This window comes from Loxodonta africana, chromosome 7, assembly GCF_030014295.1.
Source record: "Loxodonta africana isolate mLoxAfr1 chromosome 7, mLoxAfr1.hap2, whole genome shotgun sequence".
NCBI lineage: Eukaryota > Metazoa > Chordata > Mammalia > Proboscidea > Elephantidae > Loxodonta > Loxodonta africana.
Window position 1 is genome coordinate 108,936,101 of NC_087348.1, and position 23,906 is coordinate 108,960,006.

The window sequence follows — 23,906 nt, forward strand, 5'->3', positions numbered from 1 at the left end:
GGGTTCAGTGAACTCAAAGCTATAATCTAGCCTTTACAATATAACAACCAAAAAAACCTATTGCTGTCGAGTCAATTCTGACTCATAGTGACCCTATAGATCTGTCCCATAGGGCTTCCAAGGAGTGGCTGATGGATTTGAACTGCCAACATTTTGGTTAGCAGCTGACCTCTTAAACACTGTGCCACCAGGGTTCCACCTATAGTGGTGAGTCATAATCTTGCCAACATATAAAAATAAGAAGATGATGCTTTGTCTATGAAACAAGTAGAGAAACCCAGCTTTGTACATAAGCCTTGTCTTCCAATTAACTCTTCAGAATGCTCACCCCAAAATCCATTCCTTTAAAAATGGTACGTATATACTAATTGAGATATAGCTACTAATGCCCAAAGAGGAAGAAGAAGGATCTTGATTGAGTCCTTTGTTCCCGGTTCCAGGGACTGGGCCTGAAGGTTAGGAAAGCAACTACCTCCTTTCCTTTTTGTTCTTGTTGGTTTGTTTTATACAGCTTTGTTTTGGTATAATTGACATAAAATATACTGCATATTTAAACTGTACAATTTGAGAAGTTCTGACATATGCACACACCTGTGAAAACCACCACCACCAAAAGTTTCCTCCTGACCATCCCTGCTACCCTTCTCCAAGCAATTGCTGATCTGCTTTCTGTGCCAACAGATTAGTCTGCATTTTCCAGAACTTTATATAAATGGAACCCTTTTTTTAAGGGGGGCTGGCTTCTTTCATCCAGCATAATTATTTGGAGATTCAGCCAAGTTTTTATGCGCTTCAATAGTTTACTCCTTTCTATTGTAGAATAAAATTCCATTTTATGAATATATCACAGTTTGTTTCACCATTTGGCATATGTAAAACCGGACTGTTTCCAGTTTTTTACTTTAACAAATAAAACTGCTCTGAACACTTGTGTCCAAGTCTTTATATGAACATCTATTTCTATTTTTATTGGATAAATAACTAGGGATGAAATGTCTAGACCAAATGCTCCTACTTCGGAAAGCATCCAATCTAGAGCAAATCCCACTTCCTTAGGCCTTCTCTCAAATCACCCAGTCAAAGTTCAAATCATTCTAATACCTTATTACTGAAACACCCCGTAGTTCCCCACGATATGTGTTCTTCCTCACTGGAAAGAGTAATAAATCCAACTTGATTAAGTACAGCTGTATTCCTGCTGGTCTTTGGCTGATATTCCTTTCCAGGATTTTTTTCTATTTCATCTAAGTTGTCAAATTTATGAGCATAGAATTGTTCATCACATTTTCTTACTATCCTTTTTATACCTGTAGAATCTGTACTGATGTCACCTGTCTCATTACCGATATCGGAAATTTGTGTCTTTTTTGCTGATTGGTCTGGCTAGAGGTTTATCAAGCTTATTGATTTTCTCAAAGAACCAGGTTTTGATTTTATTAATTTTCCATTTGTTTTGTTTGTTTTCTGCAACATTGATCTTCATTGGTTAACGTTTCTGTTCTGCTTATTTTGCGTTTATTTCATACTCTTTTTCTGGTATCTAGGGTGGAATCTGAAATCAGTGACTTGAGACTTTTCTTCTTTTCTGACATAGGCCTGTTGTTGTTATTAGGTGCTGTCGAGTCAGTTCCAACTCATAGCGACTCTAGGCATAACAGAACTAAAAACTGACTGACCTGTGCTGTGCCATCCTCACAATTGCTGCCATGCTTGAGTCCACTGTTGCAGCCACTGTGTCAATCCATCTCGTTGAGGGTCTTCCTCTTTTTTGCTGACCCTCTACTTTACCAAGCATGACGTCCTCCTCCAGGGGTTGATCCCTCCTGATAACATGTCCAAAGTATGTGACATGTCCTGCAGTATGGACAGCTCATAGGCCTCCGCAGGGATGGCCTCATAATCTGCCTCCCCTGGCATTAAGCCTGGAGTTCAGTGCCTGCCCCTTCGCCTTTGGGGATGCATTCTTTCTGGATCATGGGGATAGCGATCCTGGAATCGACACCCTCATTGTCTCTGTGTTCCAGAGACTACTTGAATTCCTCAATGAGCTCCTTCACAGCCTAGTATATCAGCACCCTATCCACCAAGGCCTCAGCATCTCTGGATGTTCAGGGGCCTGGGTCAGTAGCTGCCTGCAGTATTCATTCCAGATCAAAGGGATGACAAACTCCTTGGGAGTTTCTGAGGGCTTCACACTTTTCAGCTCTCTCCCTTCCACAGTTTTTAAGAGATCCTTCTGCTTCAGGGCAGCCCTCGCACTGTCTCACAGGTCCACCACCTGCCTCTGGGTGGACATGCAACTGAAGGGGAAAAAAACTGGGGTGGTAGACACTGCTGCACGCCGGAAACATTTTCTTCAGTGTCAGCATCCGCCATCTTGTCCCTCTTTGCAGGCGTGTGCTGTGTTTGCCAAAAGTTAATACATATTTCTTGATGAGATGATGTTTGTGGAAGTTTGTTTACTTATACAGGGTATTAAGGTGTTAAATCAATCATTTCTTTTGTTTTGAAGAAACCTAATCATTCTCAGTAACACCTATTAGAAGACCCATGAAATACAATCACTGGGAAGAGCTGGGCGTGGTCTTCTGGGCTCAATAAAAGGCACCCAAGAAACCATGCTCACTCTTCTCCAGAAGAGACAGAGTGCCTTTGGATCTCTCCTGCCTGCAGAGTCTTCTGAAAGCTCCTGTGACCACATCGAAAGAAGTTGAACCCAGAACTGACTTCCATAACACTACTTCTACAGCAAGCGTTGGTGAAATCCTTCACATATTCCTTAGGCGACTTAGGTGAGTGTACAATATACAGAAGTGGAGTTCCCGCTACTTTCCCAAACCAAAACAAACCCAAAATAATCTTAGTTTATCAATCAGGAAATTGAGGTGTTTTTCTATGAAATGATTTCATTTGTCTACTTTGCAAAAATTAGTCCTTTCCTTAACCTACATATGAATTAATCCGTTTTGTCAATATTATTATATATTAGATTTAATAGGGTGATTGCATTTTGTCTTATTTTTATGTATGCCTTGAATGTTGATATGGCTTATAAGCACTAAGAAAGTAGTTGCCAGATATCTTGTAATTTTGTACTTTGTGTGGCTCCTGAAAAAGGAATAAAAAACCAAACCCACCGCCGATGAGTCAATTCTGATTCATAGCAACCCTATAGGACAGAGTAGAACTGCCCAATAGGGTTTCCAAGGAGGGCCTGGTGGATTTGGACTGCTTACCTTTTGGTTAGCAGCCAAACTCTTAACCACTACACCACCAGGATTTCAGAAAAAGGAATAGAAGTACTTTATTCTATAAGAAGTTGATAAATGTAGTAGTCTAAAAGTAGTGCATAAGTCAATGCATAAGAAGACTATTCTACTATAAGTGTATAATGCAATGAATGGTTTGGACAAAAAAAAAACTTTTTGATACTGGTGTCTCTTTAGAAAATTCTGTTTACTGATGTAAATTTTTAAGAAGCCAGGAAATGTTTGGGCACAAAATTGTTACTGGTTACCATGCAGGAATATCAGAAATGTGACTCCCATCTACATTCATTGAGTGTAAAGATGAGAACCCAATGTTTTAGCTAAATCAATTTTAAAAAGCACAGTTTGTTATTTTGTGCTGATTTTCACTATTACATGATACTTTCATCTTTTCACAGTGTGAAGGGGTGCTTGCTAATAGTTTGAAAGAGTGCGGAAGATATTGCTAGTCTCTTTAATTTTTGATTTCTTTAGATGCCTAGTGTAGATAAAAAGATGTTTTTAAAAGCTTGTTGTTAGGAGCTGATGAGTAGATTCTCCCTTGTAGTAACTCCACGTGACTCAGTAGAACTGCCCCATAGGATTTTCCCGGCAGATTACTGGGTCTTTCTCCTAAGGAGCCACTGGATGCATTGGAACCACCAACATTGCTTAACCGTTTGCACCACCAGGGCTTCTTCATACATATTCATATATAAAGATTCTGACTGAAATCTGATCCAATTTTATGACCAAAGAAAACAAAACAAAAGGCCTGTTGCCACTGAGTTGATTTCGACTCATAGCGAACCTACAGGACAGGGGAGAACTGCCCAACAGAGTTTCCAAGGAGTGTCTGGTGGACTTGAACTGGCGTCCTTTTGGTTAGCAGCCAAAGCTACTAACCACTATACCAGCAGAGTTTCCCAATTTTACAAAGCTTTGTTAAATTCTTATTAACACTTTTGTATTCCGAAATTGAATTTTTATTACATTCTGTTTGAATTAAGAGTTTCAAAGAAGAAATTTTGATTTTGTGACTATGTGTCTCATGTACATATTTCTAATGCATTTTTTACAGTGAGTTTCAAGAAAGACACTTTCTGTATTATAGGTGAGGGGCAGGAGACAAATGTGCATTCTGCCCATTACTGTGTTTTATTATTTTCAACTTTTATTCTCTCTTTAAGGATTTTGTATTAGAATTATAACCCTACTTCATAGACAGTCTTGGCGAGGAAAAATACCAGGACTGTTTGCTTAAATTAAAATAGTTGATAAGAACCTGGCTGCTTGATTCTGTCTGTATGGTGTCTTGGAGAGTAATGGTTAGCAGATTTTAATTTTAGTCAAAGGTATGAGTTTTGGCTCCAACATTAACTGTCGGTATGATTTTGGATTAGTCATCCTTATAGGATGGTTTTGTCAATTAAATGAAATAGTAAAGGTAAAAAGTTTAGTCGCATGAGCTTTGCTAAACCAATCAGTCACTAGGAACATTATGATTGGCTTTTCCACCAATCAGAATACTATAGATTGAGTCAAACTATTGAAGCACAAGCCCAAGAAGGAAAGGACACAAACAGGTTCTTTTATGGAGGAGAAATGGAGTTGATGGTGTAGATCATGTTAATCAGGAAGCCAACCAAGTTTTCATCAGAGCTCTAGAGCTGTCTTTGTGTCAGTTTCCAGTTTTTGTCATTAGTAAAAGAAACTATATCAGGCCTAGACGTAAGTACATTATTGAATCACAATTGGAGTAAAAGTTTGCTTAGTCTTTTGTCTCTCTGGGGCAAATGACAAACTCTCCTGATTTTCTTCCCTCAGGAAAATGGACTCCAACATCTCCCAAGCCTTCCGAAAGGAACTCACCTGCTGCATCTGCTTGAACTACCTTATAGACCCTGTCACCATAGGCTGTGGGCACAGCTTCTGTAGGCCCTGTCTATACATTTCCTGGGAAGAAGTCAAAACTACCCGTTGTCCTCTATGTGGGGAAACATCAAAGAAGACAGACATCAAATCCAATATTCTTGTGAAGAATCTGGTGTCCCTTGCTAGACAAGCCAGTCTCTGCCAGTTCCTGAGCTCTGAGGATCAGATGTGTGGGACACACAAGGAGACAAAGAAGATGTTCTGTGAAGAGAGCAAGAACCTACTCTGTTTGCTCTGTTCTTCCTCTCAGGAGCACGAGGCTCACAGACACTGTTCCATTGAATACGCTGTTGAGAAGTACCGGGTAAGTGATGCTTCTGAAAGCCTTTGAAAGCTGGAGAATAATAGAGCTAAGAGAGTATAAGGAAGATGAGTACCGTGATTATGATTAATTCACTCATCACTGGGAGTCTTATATGTGCTACCTGCTGTTCTAGGTGGGAAGGATAAAGCTGTGAATAAAATAGGTAAGGAAATCTGCTTTTGCAGAGGGTGTATTCGAGTGGCAGGGCAATTCGCTTAATGATTATTATTAATTTGATTATGCAAAGTGAAGCACAGGACACCATAACACTCACATTTTTAGAAATAGCGCCAGGCTACAAAAATTACATGTTTAACAAGTGCTTTTTTTTTTTTTTTTTTACTGGAAGCTTATTTAGTAATCCTGGACAAACATGTAGGATAATAGTATAGAGAATTAGCAAGATATTTATAGGAAATTTAGTTACATTACATAAAGCCTTTATTTGTCAGTTTTCTCAGGAAAATTGTTTCATTACTTTATGTGGCTCTATAGCCTGAAACTCCCAGAACTGATATCTATCGGGTAGCCAGGGAAACATGACCCTTCCACTTTCCCGAAAGTACGTTCATCTAACATCCCTGGTCTTAAGCCGTCAGTAAGGGTCTGAAATCTATAATATTTGTTCTGTTGGTGCTTAATTCAGTATTTTTGTTTTTACAGGAGAAGCTCTTAAAACAAATGAGGTCTTTATGGGAAAAGATCCAAGAAAATCAGAGAAATCTAAACGAGGAGTGCAGAATAATCAACCTGTGGATGGTAAGCCTGAGACCATGTTTTCCTCATAACCAGCTTGGTACAGACCTGCTGGGACCTTACCTACTAAGAACTTGAGCTTTAATCATCATTGCCAGGAGATTCTGTGAGTGAGCTCATCAGTAGGAAAAAGGATCTGCTGTTTTTATGTAGGAGACTATGACACTTAGGATATCTAGAATTCAGTATACCAGGGACTAGGGAGAAAAAGGCCATCAGAACAAAGTGCAAAAAGTGCTGAAATGGAGGCACATGCAGGGATTTGGAGAAGTTCAAAAACCATTGGTCAGGCATTGAGAAAAAGTTTTGGAGAGAGGTTCACAATCAATTTGAGTTTTAAAGGACAAGCGTAAAAAATCCATGGACATTTCAAGCAGAGATTTCTGACTGAGGTGAAATCGAGAAATTAAACAGTACATAATGGGGAACTACAGGTATGTTCATACGGATTAGTAAAAAGACGGCCATGGGGAGAAAAAGGTTTAAATAGCAATTTAGGAAGTGTACCTGTGATAGTGGAAAGCGATAATGTAGTAGCTAGAGAATGATATAGGATCAACTGGGAGAAATTTCAACATGTTGAAAAACTGGGGGAAAAGAGAAAGAAAAGGACTTGGTGAGGAGAGAATGAATACATGGGTATTGGCAGGGGTCATGCAATGGAGTAAGGGTTAATGTTCCTATAACGTTAGCACAAAATGAGACCCTGAAGCCTTATGTGCTCATTACCAGGTAGGAATCCCATCCATGGCAACAAGGGATAGTGATGGGAGAAATCAGATTGAGGGTATGGGATTAGGAATTTTAGGGAGGTTTTGTCTGATGATTTCTAATCCTCAGACTAGTAGGCAACATTTCTGCTAAGAATGAATGATCAGGCTAGGATTGAGGAGATTTGAGATGAGAGGCTAAATTAGTAACAGATCAGAATATTAAATAATCAAGCATAAATTTATCTTTTTACATGTAATCTTTCATATTTTAGAGAACATATATTGGTAAAGCAGAGGGTCAGGAAAAAGAAGACGACCCTCTTCTTGAGATGGACTTACACAGTGACTGCAACAATAAGTTTAAACATAAAAAAGATCATTAGGGTAGGATGGCTCGGGACCAGGCGGTTTTTCATCCTGTTGTACATAGTGTCCTTGTGAGTTGGAACCGACTCAGTAGCACCTAGCAACAACAAGGTATTTTAAAAATTAACTCTGAAAAAAATTTCTACAGGAATTTCGGGAACTTAAGAAGTGAATTATAGTGTTTTGAGGAAAGGACGGGTTTCTGTAGTTAACAAAGAATGAAAAATAAAGTAAGGAAAGAGGGATGAGCATGGTTTCTGGTGAGTGGAAAGACATGAATTTAACATGTATGTAGGTTGGTGGATTACATGATCATGAATCAAAGAAAAATGAGTGAGGTTTAAGTGGTGAAGGATAAAGGCAGCCTGGGTGTGTGATCTAGGAAATCCATGTCCCTGCAGGATTATATATGCCTACGGAGAGACATGATCAGAGATCAGTATCGGAAGTTGCATCCAGTTCTCCACAGGGAAGAAAAACAACATTTAGAGGGACTGAAAAGTGAATGCAAAAAGATTTTACAGCAACTCAAGAAAAGTCAAACCACAATGGTTCAAAAACAAAAACACCTAAGAGAAATGTTTGAGGAGCTGCTGAATTTGTGCTATAAACCAGACGTGGAGCTGCTCCAGGTAAGAAATGAGGATATTAGTTCAAGTTCACATCTTTGACTTCCATTACATATTTCAAACCAAAATCCTATTTCTGCATCTTCTGCTCCTGTCCAGACTATTATTGTCCAAGTGAATATGATATAAACTTCAACTCTTATCCTAACCAGGAACAACAAAACTTTGGGGAATTGTGAGAGTAGTTTCCCTTCTCAATTCTCTTGATTTAATTCACTTTTCTATCCAACAGAAAGGAACAACTTCTTTGTAGACCGTTTTGTCTCCAGGTGGGCAATATGAGGAAGAGGAAAAGCTAACATTCATGTCCTCCTTCTGTTTGGAAGTCCTAGGCTTGAGTTGTGCTTGTCTTGAGGCACATTACCCTTCAGAAACAAGCCCTGAGAAAAGACCACCTTGTAGACAACTGATGGTTGTAGCAATGCGGTCCCTACTCATGTCCTGCTCTGTCTTTGTTTATCCTCAGAGCCCTTAGCCATCGTGAGTTTATTTTCTGTCAGTGTGTGGTACTGTGATTTTCCTTTAAAGAGGAAAAGTAAAAGAAATTTGTAAAATCCTGTGGGGGGGGGAGGAAAGGAGGGTTTGATATATTTTTGAAATTTCCCAAATCCAAAGACTGATTAGAGATAAAAAAAAAAAAGAATTTATGAAGAATTCTGAGTTTTTCTTTTCTTTTTTTTTTTTTTTCTCTCTTTACAGAATTTGGAAGACACATTGACAAGGTAAGTTTGGCCTTCAATGCAAACTAGAGCACCATGAGAGCTAGTAAAGAGATCGAAGTGTTTCTACCAAAATGGAGTTATTGAGGTAGTAAATCTTCGTGTGCATGTGTGTTTATGTGAGCGCATGTGTTTGTGTGTGTTTTACTGAATATAATTTTCTATCGCACTCTATCAGAAGTTAGTTTTGTTTTGTCTTTCTGTGCTCATGGAGGTATACATTGTAGGGTTCAACACAGAAGTCACTAGAAAACAGCTATGCATAATTTTAGTTTTCAAAATCATAAACATATTAAAGTGCATGGACTAGCTTTTCCAGGCATTAGAGGAGAGGCAGGCATCTACGATAAGAAGCGGGTGGAGGCAGGGACAGAAGAAAAGAAAGAATCCCTAAGAATTGCACAGTCTTATCCCAGGATCATGGCAGTACACTACAATATCAGAAAGGAGTTCTGATGAAACATATTATTCTGTTGAACGCTGACATCTTTTGTACATACTGTGATGACCCCTTTGGCACCTGAAAGATTACCTGAATCTTTCCCCTTGTAGGAGTGAGTCCGTGCAACTGCACATGCCCCAGCCTGTGAACCCAGCGCTCAGTGCCAGGCCCATCACTGGACTGATAGACAGGTTCAACCAATTCCAAGGTGAGTGGTAGCCCAATGATGGGACCCCATGCATTGTCCTTCAATAATGGTTTTCTTTGGATAATATGGAGCCCTGGTGCCAGAGCAATTAAGAGCTTGGCTGCTAACAAAAAGGTCTGCAGTTGGAATCCACCAGCTGCTCCTTGGAAACCCTATGGGACAGTTCTATTCTGTCCTGTAGGGTCACTATGAGTTGGAATCCACTTGACAGTAATGGGTTTGGTTTTTTATGCCCAATGTTTCCCCTTTTTATTAACCCTTGATTTAGGAGAGAACAGCCTCCTAAGAGACATTTATAGTCCTAGTTGCCCTGGGATAACATGAAAAAATCTAAATGAAAGCTGGTGAAAGGATAAATGTGATTCATGCCTGTAATAAATTAGACAATGAGAGACAGGAAACAATCAAAAAGGGCTCCTAGTGCTGTGGGGACCATGGTCTCAGGAAAAAATCTAGCTCAACTGGCATAACACAGTTCGTAGAGAATATGCTCTGCTTTCTACTTTAATGAGTAGCACCTGGGGTCTTAACAGCCTGTGAGTGGCCATCTAAGATACTCCACTGGTCCCTCCCCTTCAGGAGCAAGGCAGAATGAAGAAAACTAAAGACACAAGGGAAAGATTAGTCCAAAGGCCTAATGGACCACAACTAACATGGCCTCCACCAGACTGAGTCCAGTACAACTGGATGGTACCTGAAGACCACCACTGACTGCTCTGACCGGGATCACAATAGAGAGTCTTGGACAGAGCTGGAGAAAAATGTAGAACAAAGTTCTAACTCACAATAAAAGACCAAACTTACTGGTCTGAGAGAGACTGGAGAAAAACCCTGAGAGTATGGCCCCTGGATACACTTTCAGCTCTGTAATGAAGTCATTCCTGAAGTTTCACCTTTCATCCAAAGGTTAGACAGGCTCATAAAACAAAATGACACTAAAGGGGCATAGCAGCCCAGGGACAAGGACTAGAAGGCAGGAGGGGACAGGAAGGCTGGTAATGGGGAACCCAAGTTCGAGAAGGGAGAATGTTGACATGTCGTGAGCTTGTTAACCAATTTCATAGAACAATATGTGTACTAACTGTGTAATGAGAAGCTAGCTTGTTCTGTAAACCTTCAGGCAAAGTACAATAAAAAAATGTTCAGTAGAAAAAAAAATTAAATATATATTTAAACCCTGAAAAGAAAAGGGGGGGCACCTAGAACCTTTCTGAGATAAAATACCAGTTATTCATTCATTTAGTGGTATAGAACTCCATATTTAGTTAGGGCATTCAAGTTTTAACTAAAGTACAGTTAGTTATGGTGATAGGATTGATGTTTTAGTTACCTAGTGCTGCTATGACAGAAATACCACAAATGAGTGGCTTCAACAAATACAAATTTATTTCGTCACAGTTTAGGAGGCTAGAAGTTGGAATTCAGGGTGCTGGATCTAAGGGCAGGATTACCCTCTGTTTGCTCTGGGGAAGTTCTTATTCCTTTGCTCCTTGGTGATCTTCATTTGGCATGGTGTCTTTCCTCTCCCACCTCTGCTTGCTGGCTTGCTTTTTAATCTCTTTTATATCTCAAAAAAGATTGACTCAAGACATCCTACAGTAATTCTGCCTCTTTAGCACAACAAAGATAATCCGTTCCCAAGTGGGATTATAAACACGGACATAGAAGTTAGGATTTGCGACACATATTTTGGTGAGGCACAATTGAACCCATAACAGTTGGCAAATTGTAATTTTTTAAATATTTTTGCTGTAAAGCTTCTTAGTAATTGAATTTGTAATAATGCACATTGTAGTTGATATAGCTAGAAAATTTTGTCCGTAAACATAAAATAATGAAAGGCATAAAATAAGAATTTGTGAAGAACAACAGTAAAACAAGTTGGTGGTTGATGAGACAGTATACAGAATTCCATAGGAGACCTAAACCAGGGAGGTTAGACTGGCATGCAGATGAAGACCAAGCCTGAGGTGAAACCAGGAGTAAAATCCTGAAAATTCTTAGTAGAAAACTTCTTCTAAGAAGATGTATTTAGATCTTTTTATTCTTAATTGGAATTTGTTTCCTTAACTGGAGTATCATAGTATGCCTGGCAAAGTGATCACCAATTATTTATTTCTAAGGATCTTTCCCCTGAAGAGGGGCACTGCAGTTAATTTCATAGCGATGACTACGCCTTATGGGAAGGTCTTCTGTTTCTAATGGGAAGTGAAATGTAAAAAATCTTTGTGATTTTTTTCCATTGAGATTAGGTATTTGTTAATTCTGCAGATATACTGCTAGCCCCTGAATCTAATGACACTTTCCAACCAAGCTGCCCTTAAAGTCTTGGTCGGTTTTCCAGTGACACTCTAGATTTCGTAAGACTTTAAAAACTGATTTTGACTGGAATATTCTCTTTCCGCAGTGAACATTTCCTTGAATTATGAAACAAGCAGTCACGATATCATGCTGTCTGATGACGTGAGAAGTTTGATATTTAGACATGACCTTCGAGAGGTGCCTTTTCCATCTGGAAGATCCAACTACTTTGCTACATGGGGAGCCCAGGCCTTCACCTCTGGAAAACACTACTGGGAGATGCATGTGGACAGCTCTTGGGACTGGGCTATAGGGGTCTGTAAGGATACTTGGCTAAGGAAGAACTGCTCAGTGATTGAATCTGGGGACACATTTCTTCTTTTATGTGTGAAGGGGGATAATGGTTACCATCTTTTCACCACCTCCCCAGTGCTTTCTCAGTACATAGAGAAACCTCTGGGGAAGGTTGGTATGTTTGTTGATTTTAACAGTGGAAGTGTGAGTTTTGTTAATGTTGCCAAAAATTCCCTCATATGGGAATACCCCGCTTACTCCTTCAATTACTCGCTCCGGCCTTTTTTTTGCACTGGCCACACATGATCATGGAGAAGTGATGAACTTGGGAACTCCATATCTGAAGGAGCCCACACACGATCATGGCGAAGTGAGGAACTTGGGAACTCCATATCTGAAGGAGCCCGTCTCAGTTGAAGCTGATCAATCATACTTTACTCTCCCTTAGGTTGTTCCATTTTAATGTAACTTTGTTTTATCATTGGTAAATATAAAGCTGGTGTGGCAATGCAAAATTGGTTGGCTTAATTTTCTTTCAATTAAAATCAAGTCCCGTGGTCCTTTTCCTGAAACACATACTGTTTTTATTCACCTACTTTGTGAGTTGGCTAGAGTTACAAGAGTATATGACTGGGATTCTATCTGAACAGTTTAATGCAGGAACACAGAGTGTTTGCATCATAAGGAAACTTGGTTATCCACAATGCAAATGTCAGTCTGAAATATTCTACTCCTTCATCATGATCTAGTAAAATCATACTCAACAATTCACCCTTGTTGGTGTTAGGTGCCAGGAAGTTGACTCTGACTCATAGCAACCCTGTGTACAACAGAAGGAAGCACTGCCCAGTCATGTGCAACTTCACAGTCTTTGCTGTGCTTGAGCCCATTGTTGCAGCCACAGTGTCAATCCATCTCCTTGAGGGTCATACTTTTTTTCATTGACCTTTCACTTTACCAAGCACGATGTCCCTCCCTAGAGGCTGATCCCTCCCGATAACTTCTCCAAACTGCTTGAGACAAAGCCTCACCATCCTTGCTTCTAGGGAGCATTCTTGTACTTCTTTCAAGACAGATTTGTTCTTTCTTCTGGCAGTCAATGATATGTTCAATATTTTTCTCCAACGACATAATTCAAAGTCACCAATTCTTATTTGGTATTCCTTACTCATTGTCCAGGTTTCACATGCATATGAGGCAACTGAGAATACTGTGGCTTCTGTCAGGAGCACCTTAATCCTCAAGGTGACGTGCTAGTTTTTCATCACTTTCAAGAGGCCTTTTGCCACAGATTTGCCCAGCGCAATATGTCATCTGATTTCTTGACTGCTGATTCCTTGGGTATTGATTGTGAATCCAAGTAAAGTGAAATCCTTGACAACTTCAATCCTTTCTCCATTTATCTATCATGTTCTTGCTTAATGGTTCAGTTGTGAGGATTTTTGTTTTCTTAATCTGAGATGCAGTCCATACAGAAGGCTATAGTATTTGATCAGTAAGTGCTTCAAGCAGTCTGCACTTTCAGCAGTCAAGGTTGTGTCATCTACACATGGCAGGCTGTTAATGAGCCTTCCTCCAATCCTGATGCCAGGTTCTGGGATTATTTGCTCAGCACACAAATTGAATAAATATGCTGCAAGGATACGACCCTGACCCACACCTTTCCTGACTCTAAACCACACAGGAATCCCTTGTTCTGTTCTGTCCGAACAAATGTCTGTTGGTTTATGTACAGATTCCTCATAAGCATGGTTAAGTGTTCTGGAATTCCACTTCTTCACGGTGTTATCCATAATTTGTTATGATCCACACAGTCAAATGCCTTTGCATAGTCAATAAAACAAAAGTAAACATCTTTCTTGTGTTCTCTGCTTTCAGCCAAGGTTCATATGAGAGCAGCAATGATACCCCTCTTTCCATGTTCTTTTCTGAATCCAGCTTGATTTTCTGGCAGTTCCCGGTGGATGTATTGCTGGAACTGCTTTTGAAGGATCTTCAGCAAAATTTTACTTGTGTGTTGGATCCCCTTTCTTTGGAATTGGCACAAATATGGATCTCTTTCATTTGGTTGGCCAGGAAACTATTCCAAATTTCACAACATAGACGAGTGAACACTTCCAGCACTGCATCTGTTTGTTGAAACATCTCAGTTGGTATTTTGTCAGTTCCTAGAGCCTTGTTTTTGCCATTCCCTTCAGTGCCGCTTGGACTTCTTCTTTCGGTACTATCGTCTCTTGAACATAGGCTACCTCGTGAAATAGTCGACTGTAGACCAATTCTTTCAGGTACAGTGACTCTGTGTATTCCTCCCATTTTCTTGTAATGCTACCTGAGTGGTTCAGTATTTCTCCCATAGAAGCCTTCAGTATCACACCTAGAGATTTGAATTCAATATTCAGTTCTTTCAGCTTGAGAAATGCTGAGCATGTTCTTCCTTTTTGGTTTTCTAACTCCTGGTCTTTGCATATTTCATTATAATTCTTTACTTTGTCTTCTCAAGACATCCTTTGAAATCTTCTTTTCGTATTTTATTTCTGTCTGTCTTTTCAATGCCCTTTTGCTTTTTTCACGTATAATGCACTTGATGTCATCCCATAACTTCTCTGGTTTTAGTCATTAGTGTTCAATGCACCAAATGTATTCTTGATATGGTCTCTAAATTCAGGTGGGATTCTGACCATCTTACTTTGCCTCTCATGGACTTGTTTAATTTCCTTCAGCTTCACCTTGAGCTTGCACATGTACAATTCATGGCCTGTTCAGTGGTCTGCCACTGGCCTTGTTCTAAGTGATGATATTGAGCTTCTCCATAGTCTCTCCACAAATGTGGTAGATTTAATTCCTATGTATTTCATCCAGCAAGGTCCATGCATATAGTGATGGTTTATGTTGTAAAAAGTTATTTGTAATAAAAAAGCCGTTGGTCTTCCACAGAGTGACGGATGGATAAAAAAAAAAAAAAAGATCCATTAATATGCTATCCACAAGAGACACACCTTAGAAACAAAGATGTAAATTTATTAAAAATCAAAGGAAAGAAAAAAATATATCAAGCAAATAACTACCAAAAAAAGAGCAGGAGTGGCAATACTAATTTCAGATAAGATAAACTTGAAAACAAAATCCACCATAAAAGACAAAGAAGATAAATATTAAAGGGTTGATCCACCATGAAGACTTAACCATAATAAACATCTACATACCCAATGATAGGGGTCCAAAATACATAAAACAAACTCTAACAGCACTAAAAACAGAAATTGTCAGTGCCACAATAATAGTAGGAGACTTCAACACACCACTGTCAGTAAAGGACAGAACATCTAGTAAGAAAATCAATAAAAATTCAGAAGAGCTGAAGAGCACAATCAGCCAACTTGATCTCAGAGACATATATAGAACACTCCACCCAACAGCTGCAAAGTACACATTCTTTTCCAACACACATGGATCATTCTCCAGAACAGGCCACATCTTAGGCCACAGAGCAACCCTCGACAAAATCCAAAACATTGAGATAATACAAAGTATCTTCTCTGACCACAATGCCATCAAAATATAACAACAGGAGAAGTAAGGGGAAAAAATCAATTATATGTAAACTGGATAACACCCTGCTTAAAAACCAATGGGTAAGAGAAGAAATCAAAGATGGAGTCACGAAGTTCTTGGAATCAAATGAGAATGAAAACATATCATACCAAAACTTTTGGGACACAGTAAAGGCAGTCCTTAGGTGTCAATTTATAGCACTAGATGCACACATCAAAAAGAAGAAAAGGACAAAATCAAAACATTAGTTACACAACTTGAACAAACAGAAAAAGAACAGCAAAAGCAATGCACAGCCACCAGAAAAAGGAAATAATAAAGATCAGAGCAGAAATAAATGAAACAGAGAATAGAAAAACAATAGAATCAACAAAAGTTGGTTCCTTGGAAGGATCAACAAAATCGGCAGACAACTGGCCAAACTGAAAAAAAAAAAAAAAAAACAGGAGAGAATGCAAATAACCCAAATAAGAAAGGAAATGGGGGCATTACAACAGGCACAACTGAAATAAAATGGATCACAACAGAGTATTATGAAAAACTATACTCCGACAAATTTGAAAACCTAGAGGAAATGGACAAATTTCTAGAGACATACTACCTACCCAAACTAAAACAAAATGTTGAAAATCTGAACATACCCAAAACTAGAGAAGCAATTGGAAAAGTAATTAAAAAAAACTCCTAACCAAAAAAAAGTCCTGGCCCAGATGGTTTCACTGGAGAATTCTACCAAACATTCAGAGAAGAGCTTACACCAGTTTAACTCAAACTATTACAGATCATAGAGAAGGAAGCGATACTTCCAAATTCATTCTATGAAGCCAGCATAACTCTGATACCAAAACCAGGCAAAGACACCACAAAAAAAGAAAATTATACACCAATATTTGTCATGAATATAGATGCAAAAAATTCCCCGCAAAATTCTAGCCAATAGAATTCAGCATCATATCAAAAAAAAAAAAAAAATGACTAAATAGGATTCACACCAGTTATGCAAGAATGGTTCAACATTAGAAAGTCAATCAATGTAATCCACTACATAAATAAAAGGAAAGGATCACATGATCATCTCAATCGACGCAGAAAAGGCATTTGACAAAGTCCAACACCCCTTCCTCATAAAAAACTCTCAATAAAATAGGCATAGAAGGGAAGTTTCTCAACATAATAAAGGGCATCGATGCAAAACCAACAGCCAACATCATTCTCAATGGACAGAGGTTGAAAACATTCTCTCTCAGAACGGGAACAAGAAAAGGATGCCCTTTATCACCACTCCTATTTAACATTGTGTTGGAAGTTCTAACGAGAGCAATAAGGCAAGAAACAGAAATAAAGGGCATCCAAATTGGTAATGAGGAAGTTAAACTGTCCCTATTCGCAGATGATATGACACTATACTTAGGAAATCCAAAAGACTCCATGAGAAAACCACTGGAACTGACAGAAAGATTCAGCAGAGTAGCAGGATAGAAGATCAACACACAAAAGTCAGTTGGATTCCTATACAGCAATAAAGAGAATGATGAAAAGGAAATCAGGAAAGCAATAGCAATTATCATAGCCCCTAAAAAATAAAATACTTGGGAATAAATCTAACCAGGGATGTAAGAGACCTATACAAAGAAAACTACAAAACACTACCACAAGAAACCAAAAGAGATCTACATGAATGGAAAAACATGCTCAGGGGTAGGTAGACTCAACACTGTGAAACTGACAATTCTACCCAAAGTGGTTTTCAAATACAATGCAATATCGACCCAAATACCAATAACATTCTTTAAAGAGATGGAAACATTTATCATTAACTTTATGTGGAAAGGGAAGAGGCCGCAAATAAGTAAAGCACTATTGAAGAAGAAGAATAAAGTAGGAGGGCTCACACTACCAGACCCCAGAACCTGCTGAAAACAGCCTGGTACTGGTACAATGACAGATACATTGACCAATGGAACAAAATTGAGAACCCGGATGTAATTCCATCCACATATGGTCACCTGATCTCTGACAAGGGCCCAAAGTCCACCAAATAGGGAAAAGACAAATGGTGCTGGCAAAACTGGATGTCCCATCTGAAAAAAAGTGATACAGGACTCATACCCCACAACATATACAAAAATTAACTCAAGATGGATCAAAGACCTAAATATAAAGCCAAAAACTGTGAAGTTCATAGAAGAAAAAACAGGATCAAGACTAGAGGCCCTAATACATGGCATTACCAGGATACAAATCACAACCAACAACGCACAAGCTACAGAGGATAACTCAATAACTGGGATCTTCTAAAAATTAAACAGTCATGCTCATCAAAAGACTTCACCAAAAGAGTAAAAAGAGAACCTACAGACTGGGGAAAAAAAAAATTGGCTATTACAAACCAGACAAAGATCTAGTCTCTAAGATCCACAAGAAAATCCAATGCCTCTACAACAAAAAGACAAAAAACCCAACCAAAAAATGGGCAAAGGAAATGAACAGACATTTCAGCGAAGACATTTAAGCTGTCAACAGACACATGAGGAAATGCTCAAGATCTCTAGCCATCAGAGAAATGCAAATCAAAACCACAATGAGATACCATCTCACCCCAGCATTACTGGCACAAATGAATAAGACAGAAAATAACAAATGTTGGAGAGGCTGCGGGGATATTGGAACTCTCATGCACTGCTGGTGGGAATGCAAAATGATACAACCATTTTGGAAAATGATATGGCACTTCCTTAGAAAGCTAGAAATAAAAATACTATATGATCCAGCAATCCTACTCCTAGGAATACATCCTAGAGAAATTAAGATTTGTCACACGAATAGACATATGCACACCCATGTTTATTGCAGCATTGTTCACAATAGCAAAACGATGGAAACAACCTGGATGCTCATTGACAGATGAATGGTTAAACAAACTCAGGTATATACACACGGTGGAGTATTATGCAACACTAAAGAACAACGATCAATCCGTGAAGCATCTCATAACATGGATGCGCCTAGAGGACATTATGCTGAGTGAAATAAATCAATCACAAAAGGACAAATATTGTATGAGACCACTACTGTAAAAACTCATGAAAAGGTTTATACATAAAAACAATAATTTTTGATGGATACAAGGGAGGGGTGGGGTGGGGATGGAAAAATGCTTAATAGACGATAGACAAGCAGCAACTTTTGTGAACTTGTGAACAAGACAGTACACAATACTGGGGAAGCCAGCACAACCTGTACAAGGCAAGCCCATGGTAGCTCCATAAACACATCCAAACTCCCTGAGTGACCGAATTGCTGTGCTGAGGGCTGTGGGGACCATAGTCTCAGGGAACATCTAGCTCAATTAGCATAATGGAGTTTACGAAGAAAATGTTCTACATTCTACTTTGGTGAGGAGCATCTGGGGTCTTAATAGCCTGTGAGGGGCCATCTAGGATACTCCACTGGTCTCACCCCTTCGGGAGCAAGGAAGAATGAAGAAAACTAAAGATACAAGGGAAAAATTATTTTAAAGGACTAATGGACCACATCTACCACGGCATCCACTGGACTGAGTCTAGTACAACTAGATGGTGCCTACTGGCTGCTCTGATAGGGATCGCTATAGAGGGTCCCGAACAGAGCTGGAGAAAAATGTAGAACAAAATTCCAATTGAAAAAGACAGACCAGACTTGCTGGCCTGACAGAGACTGGAGAAACCCTGAGAGTACAGCCCCCAGACACCCCTTCAGCTCAGTATTGAGGCCACTCCTGAGGTTCACCCTTTAGCCAAAGATTGAACAGGTCCATGGAACAAAACAAGGCTAGAGGGGTGCACCAACCCTGAGGCAGGAACTGGGAGGTAGGAGGGAGCAGGAAAGCTAGTAATAGGGAACCTAGGGTTGAGAAGGGAGAGTGTTGACATGTCATGGGGTTGTTAACCAATGTCATACAACAGTGTGTGTACTGTTTGAAGAAACTAGTTTGTTCTGTAAACCTTCATCTAAAATTCGATTAAAACAAAAAAAGAATACCAACAACAAAAAAAGCCAGTGGTCTTTCAAAATTCTATCATGTCATCTCTGGCCTCATTTCTATTACCAAGGCCGTATTTTCCAGCTACTGATCCTTCTGCTTTGCTTCCAACTTTCCATTTTCAATCAGCAGTAATTATCAATGCATCTTGATAATTTTGATCAATTTCAGACCACAGAAGTTGGTAAAAATATTCAATTTGCTCATCTTTGCCATTAGTGGTTAGTGCATTTCGGGAGAGCTTTTAGACTGAGACAGGCTAGGAAGAACCTGGGGGTCCACCTCTGAAAAAACTGGCCAGTGAAAACCTTATGAAGAACAGGAGAACATTGTCTGATATAGTCCCGGAAAATGAGCACCACAGTTTGGAATGCACTCAAAATACGACTGGGGAAGAACTGCGTCCTCAAAGTAGAGTCTGCCTTAATGACACAGATGGAGTCAAGCTTCAGGACCTTTATTTACTGATGTGGCAGGACTCAAAATGGGAAGAAACAACTGCAAACATGCAATAATAATCAGAACATGGGATGTGCAAAATATGAATCTAGGAAAATTGGAAATCATCAAAACTAAAACGGAACTCATAAAGCTGGATATCCTCGGCATTAGTGAGCTGAAATGGACTGGTATTGGCCATTTTGAATCAGGCAATCATATGGTCTACTATGCCAGAAATGACAAACTGAAGAGGCATGGCGTCACATATGTTGTCAAAAAGAACATTTCAAGATCTATCCTGAAGTACAACTCTGTCAGTGATAATATCCATAAGCATACAAGGAAGTCTAGTTAATAGGACTATTTACACACCAACCACTAAGGCCAAAGAGAAATTGAATTTTTTTTACCAACTTCTGCAGTCTGAAATTGATTAAACATGCAATCAAGATGCATTGATAATTACTGGTGATTGAAATGCAAAAGTTGGAAGCAAAGAAGGATTGGTAGTTGGAAAATATGGCCTTGGTGATAGCAATGATGCTGGAGATCACATAATCAAATTTTGGTAGCCCAATGACTTCTTTATTGTAAATACCTTTTTCAACAACAGAAATGGTGACTAAACATGTGGACCTCACAGGAATCAAATCAACTACATTTGTGGAAAGTGACAATGGAAAAGTTCAATATTATCAGTCCAAACAAGACAGAAGTCCACTGAGGAATGGAACTTCAATTGCTCAAATTCAAGTTCAAGCTGGATAACACTGCCAAGAATGGGAATTCCTGAAGACTTAATTATGCCCTTGGGGAACTTGTACTTAGCCCAAGAAGCAGGTGTTCGAACAGAACAAGGGGATACTGCACGGTTTAGAGTTAGTGAAGGTGTGCATCAGGGCTGTATCCTTTGACCATACTTATTCAATGTGTATGCTGAGCAATTAATCTGAAAAACTGGATCATGAAGAAGAACAGGGCATCAGGATTGGTGGAAGCCTCATTAACAACCTGACATATGTAGATGACACAACCTTGCTTGTTGAAAATGAAGAGGATTTGAAGCACTTATTGAAGAAGATAAAAGACCACACCCTTCAGTATGGATTACGCCTCAACATAAAGCAAAAATCCTCACAACTGGATCAATAAGCAACATCAAGATAAATGGAGAAAAGATTGAACTTCTCAAGAATTTATTTGGCTTGGATCTATAATCCACAGCCACAAAAGCAGCAGTCAAGAAATCAGATGACGCATTGCATTGGACAAATCTGCTGTAGGAGATCTCTTTAAAGTTTTAAAAAGCAAAGATTTCACTTTAAGGAATAAGTGAGCCTGACCCAAGCCATGGTGTTTTCAGTTGCCTCATATGCATGTGAAAGCTGGGCAGTGAATAAAGAGGACCAAAGAAGAATAGATGCTTTTGAATTATGGTGTTCAGAAACAATATCCGATATCCATAGACTGCCAGAAGAACGAACAAATCTGTCTTGGAAGAAGTAGAGGCAGAATGCTCATCAGAAGCAAAGATGGCTAGACTTCCTGTCACATAGTTCAGACATGTTATCAGGAGGGACCAGTCCTAGGAGAAGGACATCATGCTTGGTAAAGTGGAAGGTCAGCAAAAAAGAGGAAGAGCCTCCTTGAAAGGGATTAATACAGTGGCTACAACAATGGGCTCAAACATCGCAATGATTGTGAGTATGGCTCGGGAACTGGGAGTGTTTCCTTCTGTTGTATATAGGGTCGCTATGAGTCAGAATAGACTAAATGGCACCTCCAACAACAACAAAGATAGGAGCAATGTAAATACACAAAACCCAATTATTTTTCCATAAAAAGGATACCACTACTTATGTATTACTAATATTCATAAGAATAAAAAATAGGCAGACAGGAAGTTTCCAATATTAAAAAAAAAAGAAAATAACAAGAGGGCACTAGATTTGGACAGATTTTCAAACATACCAGTAAACTAAAATAATTAGAGCAGTATGGTACTGGTACATGAATTCACAAACACACAAACAGATTCAGATATACACATCCATTGCCATCAAGCCGATTCTGACTCATAATGACCCTGTAGATATAAAAATAGATATATACAAATTTACTTTATTCTAAGATGAGATCTGCTTGCACCTGGAACAGTAGGAAAGACCTGAGACTTGTGCCCAGAATAAGTGAAGACATTGCTTAGAAAGCCAGTGCCTAAAGTCAGCGGAGACTGACTGTAAGGAACAGTTCATTCAAATAATACATGTGAATTAAAAAAAAATAATTAATTTCTAGGTTTTAGACTCAGTAAGAAAAATCTCACTGGCAGCTCAAAGTTAAATATAGAAATGGAAACACAGGTGAAGCATGAATCTGCCAAATTTCAGGTTTGGGAATGGCCAACTCCTTCCGTCAGGGAGTAGAAAAGAGTCATCAGAAGTGTAGCTCCCCCCCCCGCCCCCAAGGTGCCTACCTTCCTCCCACCCCAGTTCAGCACAAGGGTCCAGAGGACAGTTCCCTCTAGAAGGAAGGGGCCATAGTTTCACACATGTCTTTCTGCCAACTCTGGCAGGAAGATGGAACAAAACTGCTCACATCAGAAATATTTAGTCTAAAGTGGTGTATACACCCTTGCTCAATCATCTCGTTCTTTATTCCAAGAGCCTTACTTGCACGGAGTTCCTCAAGGGGGTGGTATTGTGCTGTAGGAAATCCCCTACAGGCTCTTTCTAGAATTCTACCCCCAGCATAGTCCCCCAGGGACTGAAATTAAAATATTCACTGGGAGAGTCAAGAACTTGATAACAATTATTTTAATGCTAGATTTAAAAAAGGAATGTGCCAGAAAATAAAAGACGACTTTGTATTGCAGCCTTAAGATGGAATTGCACTCATATATTCTTGTAATTCCAGCAAGCTCATAATACAGGTAAATAACCATATTTATTCCAGGTAATGGGCCACTAGAGATGTTTTTATTTAAAAATATTAAATCATCGCAGTTTTGCATTTCAGGCAACATTCCTAATTAATAACAACCAAATGTTACATTAAGTAGAACAACCTAAGAGACAATGAAGTGTTGATTAGCTTTGATGGAGAAGGGCTCCTTCAGATATGGCATTCCCAGGTTCCTGACTTCTCCCTGATCATATGAGGTCAGTGTAAAAGAAAGGCCTGAGCGGGTAGCTGAAGGGGATAATACAACTCTCTATGAGGAAACTTTTGGCAACATTAATAAAACTCATACTTCCATTGTCCAAATCAACAAACACACCAATCCGCCCCATGGTTTCTCTACATACTGAGAGAGCATTAGGGACGTGGTGAAGAGATGATATCGATTATCCTCCTTCACGCATGAAAGAACTATGTCCTCAGACTCGATCACTGAGCAGTTCTTCCTTATCCAAAAATCCTTATTACAAACTCCAACAGCCCAGTCCTAAGAGTCATCCACATCTGTCTCCCAGTAGAGTTTTCCAGAGGTGAAAGCCTGGGATCCCCATGCAGCAGAGCAGTTAGATCTTCCAGAAGGAAAAGGTACCTCTTGAAGCTCATGACTGAGCCACTAACTTCTCACTTCATCAAACAGCATGCTATTCTGACTGCTTATTTCATAATTGAAAGAAATTTCCACTGTGGAAAGAAGCATCTCCCAGTCAAGATCAGTTTTTAAATTCCTATGGAATGAGAAGGTCACTGTATCTAGAGTGTCAATGGAAAAATAGGCCAAGACTATAAGGGAAGTTCTAGCTTGAAAATATCAGACTGAGGAGTATCAGTGGATGTGCAGAAGACAAAAAGGCCTCACAATGTCAATAGACAAAAAAAAAAAATTCCAAAAACATCAGAGCATGTACAAGGGAGGGAGGTCATGCCATCTTCTGGATGGTTGGTTTACGAGACACATTAAAATCCAGAACTGTCCATTGATGGCAGTCCATAGACTATAATTTACCTCCACCATCCCT

The 23,906-nt window shown here is 39.3% G+C and overlaps 1 protein-coding gene across 1 annotated transcript; it reads left to right on the forward strand.

Annotated features, from left to right (window-relative positions):
- Positions 1–5,079: 5,079 nt before the first annotated feature.
- LOC135232200 (E3 ubiquitin-protein ligase TRIM48-like) lies at positions 5,080–12,265 on the forward strand. Its single transcript, XM_064289538.1, has 5 exons — positions 5,080–5,487; positions 6,151–6,246; positions 8,651–8,673; positions 9,223–9,320; positions 11,710–12,265. The coding sequence occupies exons 1-5, from the start codon at positions 5,080–5,082 to the stop codon at positions 12,219–12,221; spliced, it is 1,137 nt and encodes a 378-aa protein (XP_064145608.1). The 3' UTR covers positions 12,222–12,265.
- Positions 12,266–23,906: the final 11,641 nt, after the last annotated feature.

Coding starts and splice junctions, on each gene's coding strand:
- LOC135232200 (XM_064289538.1), top strand. CDS start 5,080: ATGGACTCCAACATCTCCCAAGCCTTCCGAAAGGAACTCACCTGCTGC. Junction 8,674..9,222: donor TTGGAAGACACATTGACAAG/GTAAGTTTGGCC, acceptor TTCCCCTTGTAG/GAGTGAGTCCGTGCAACTGC. Junction 9,321..11,709: donor CAGGTTCAACCAATTCCAAG/GTGAGTGGTAGC, acceptor GATTTTGACTGG/AATATTCTCTTTCCGCAGTG.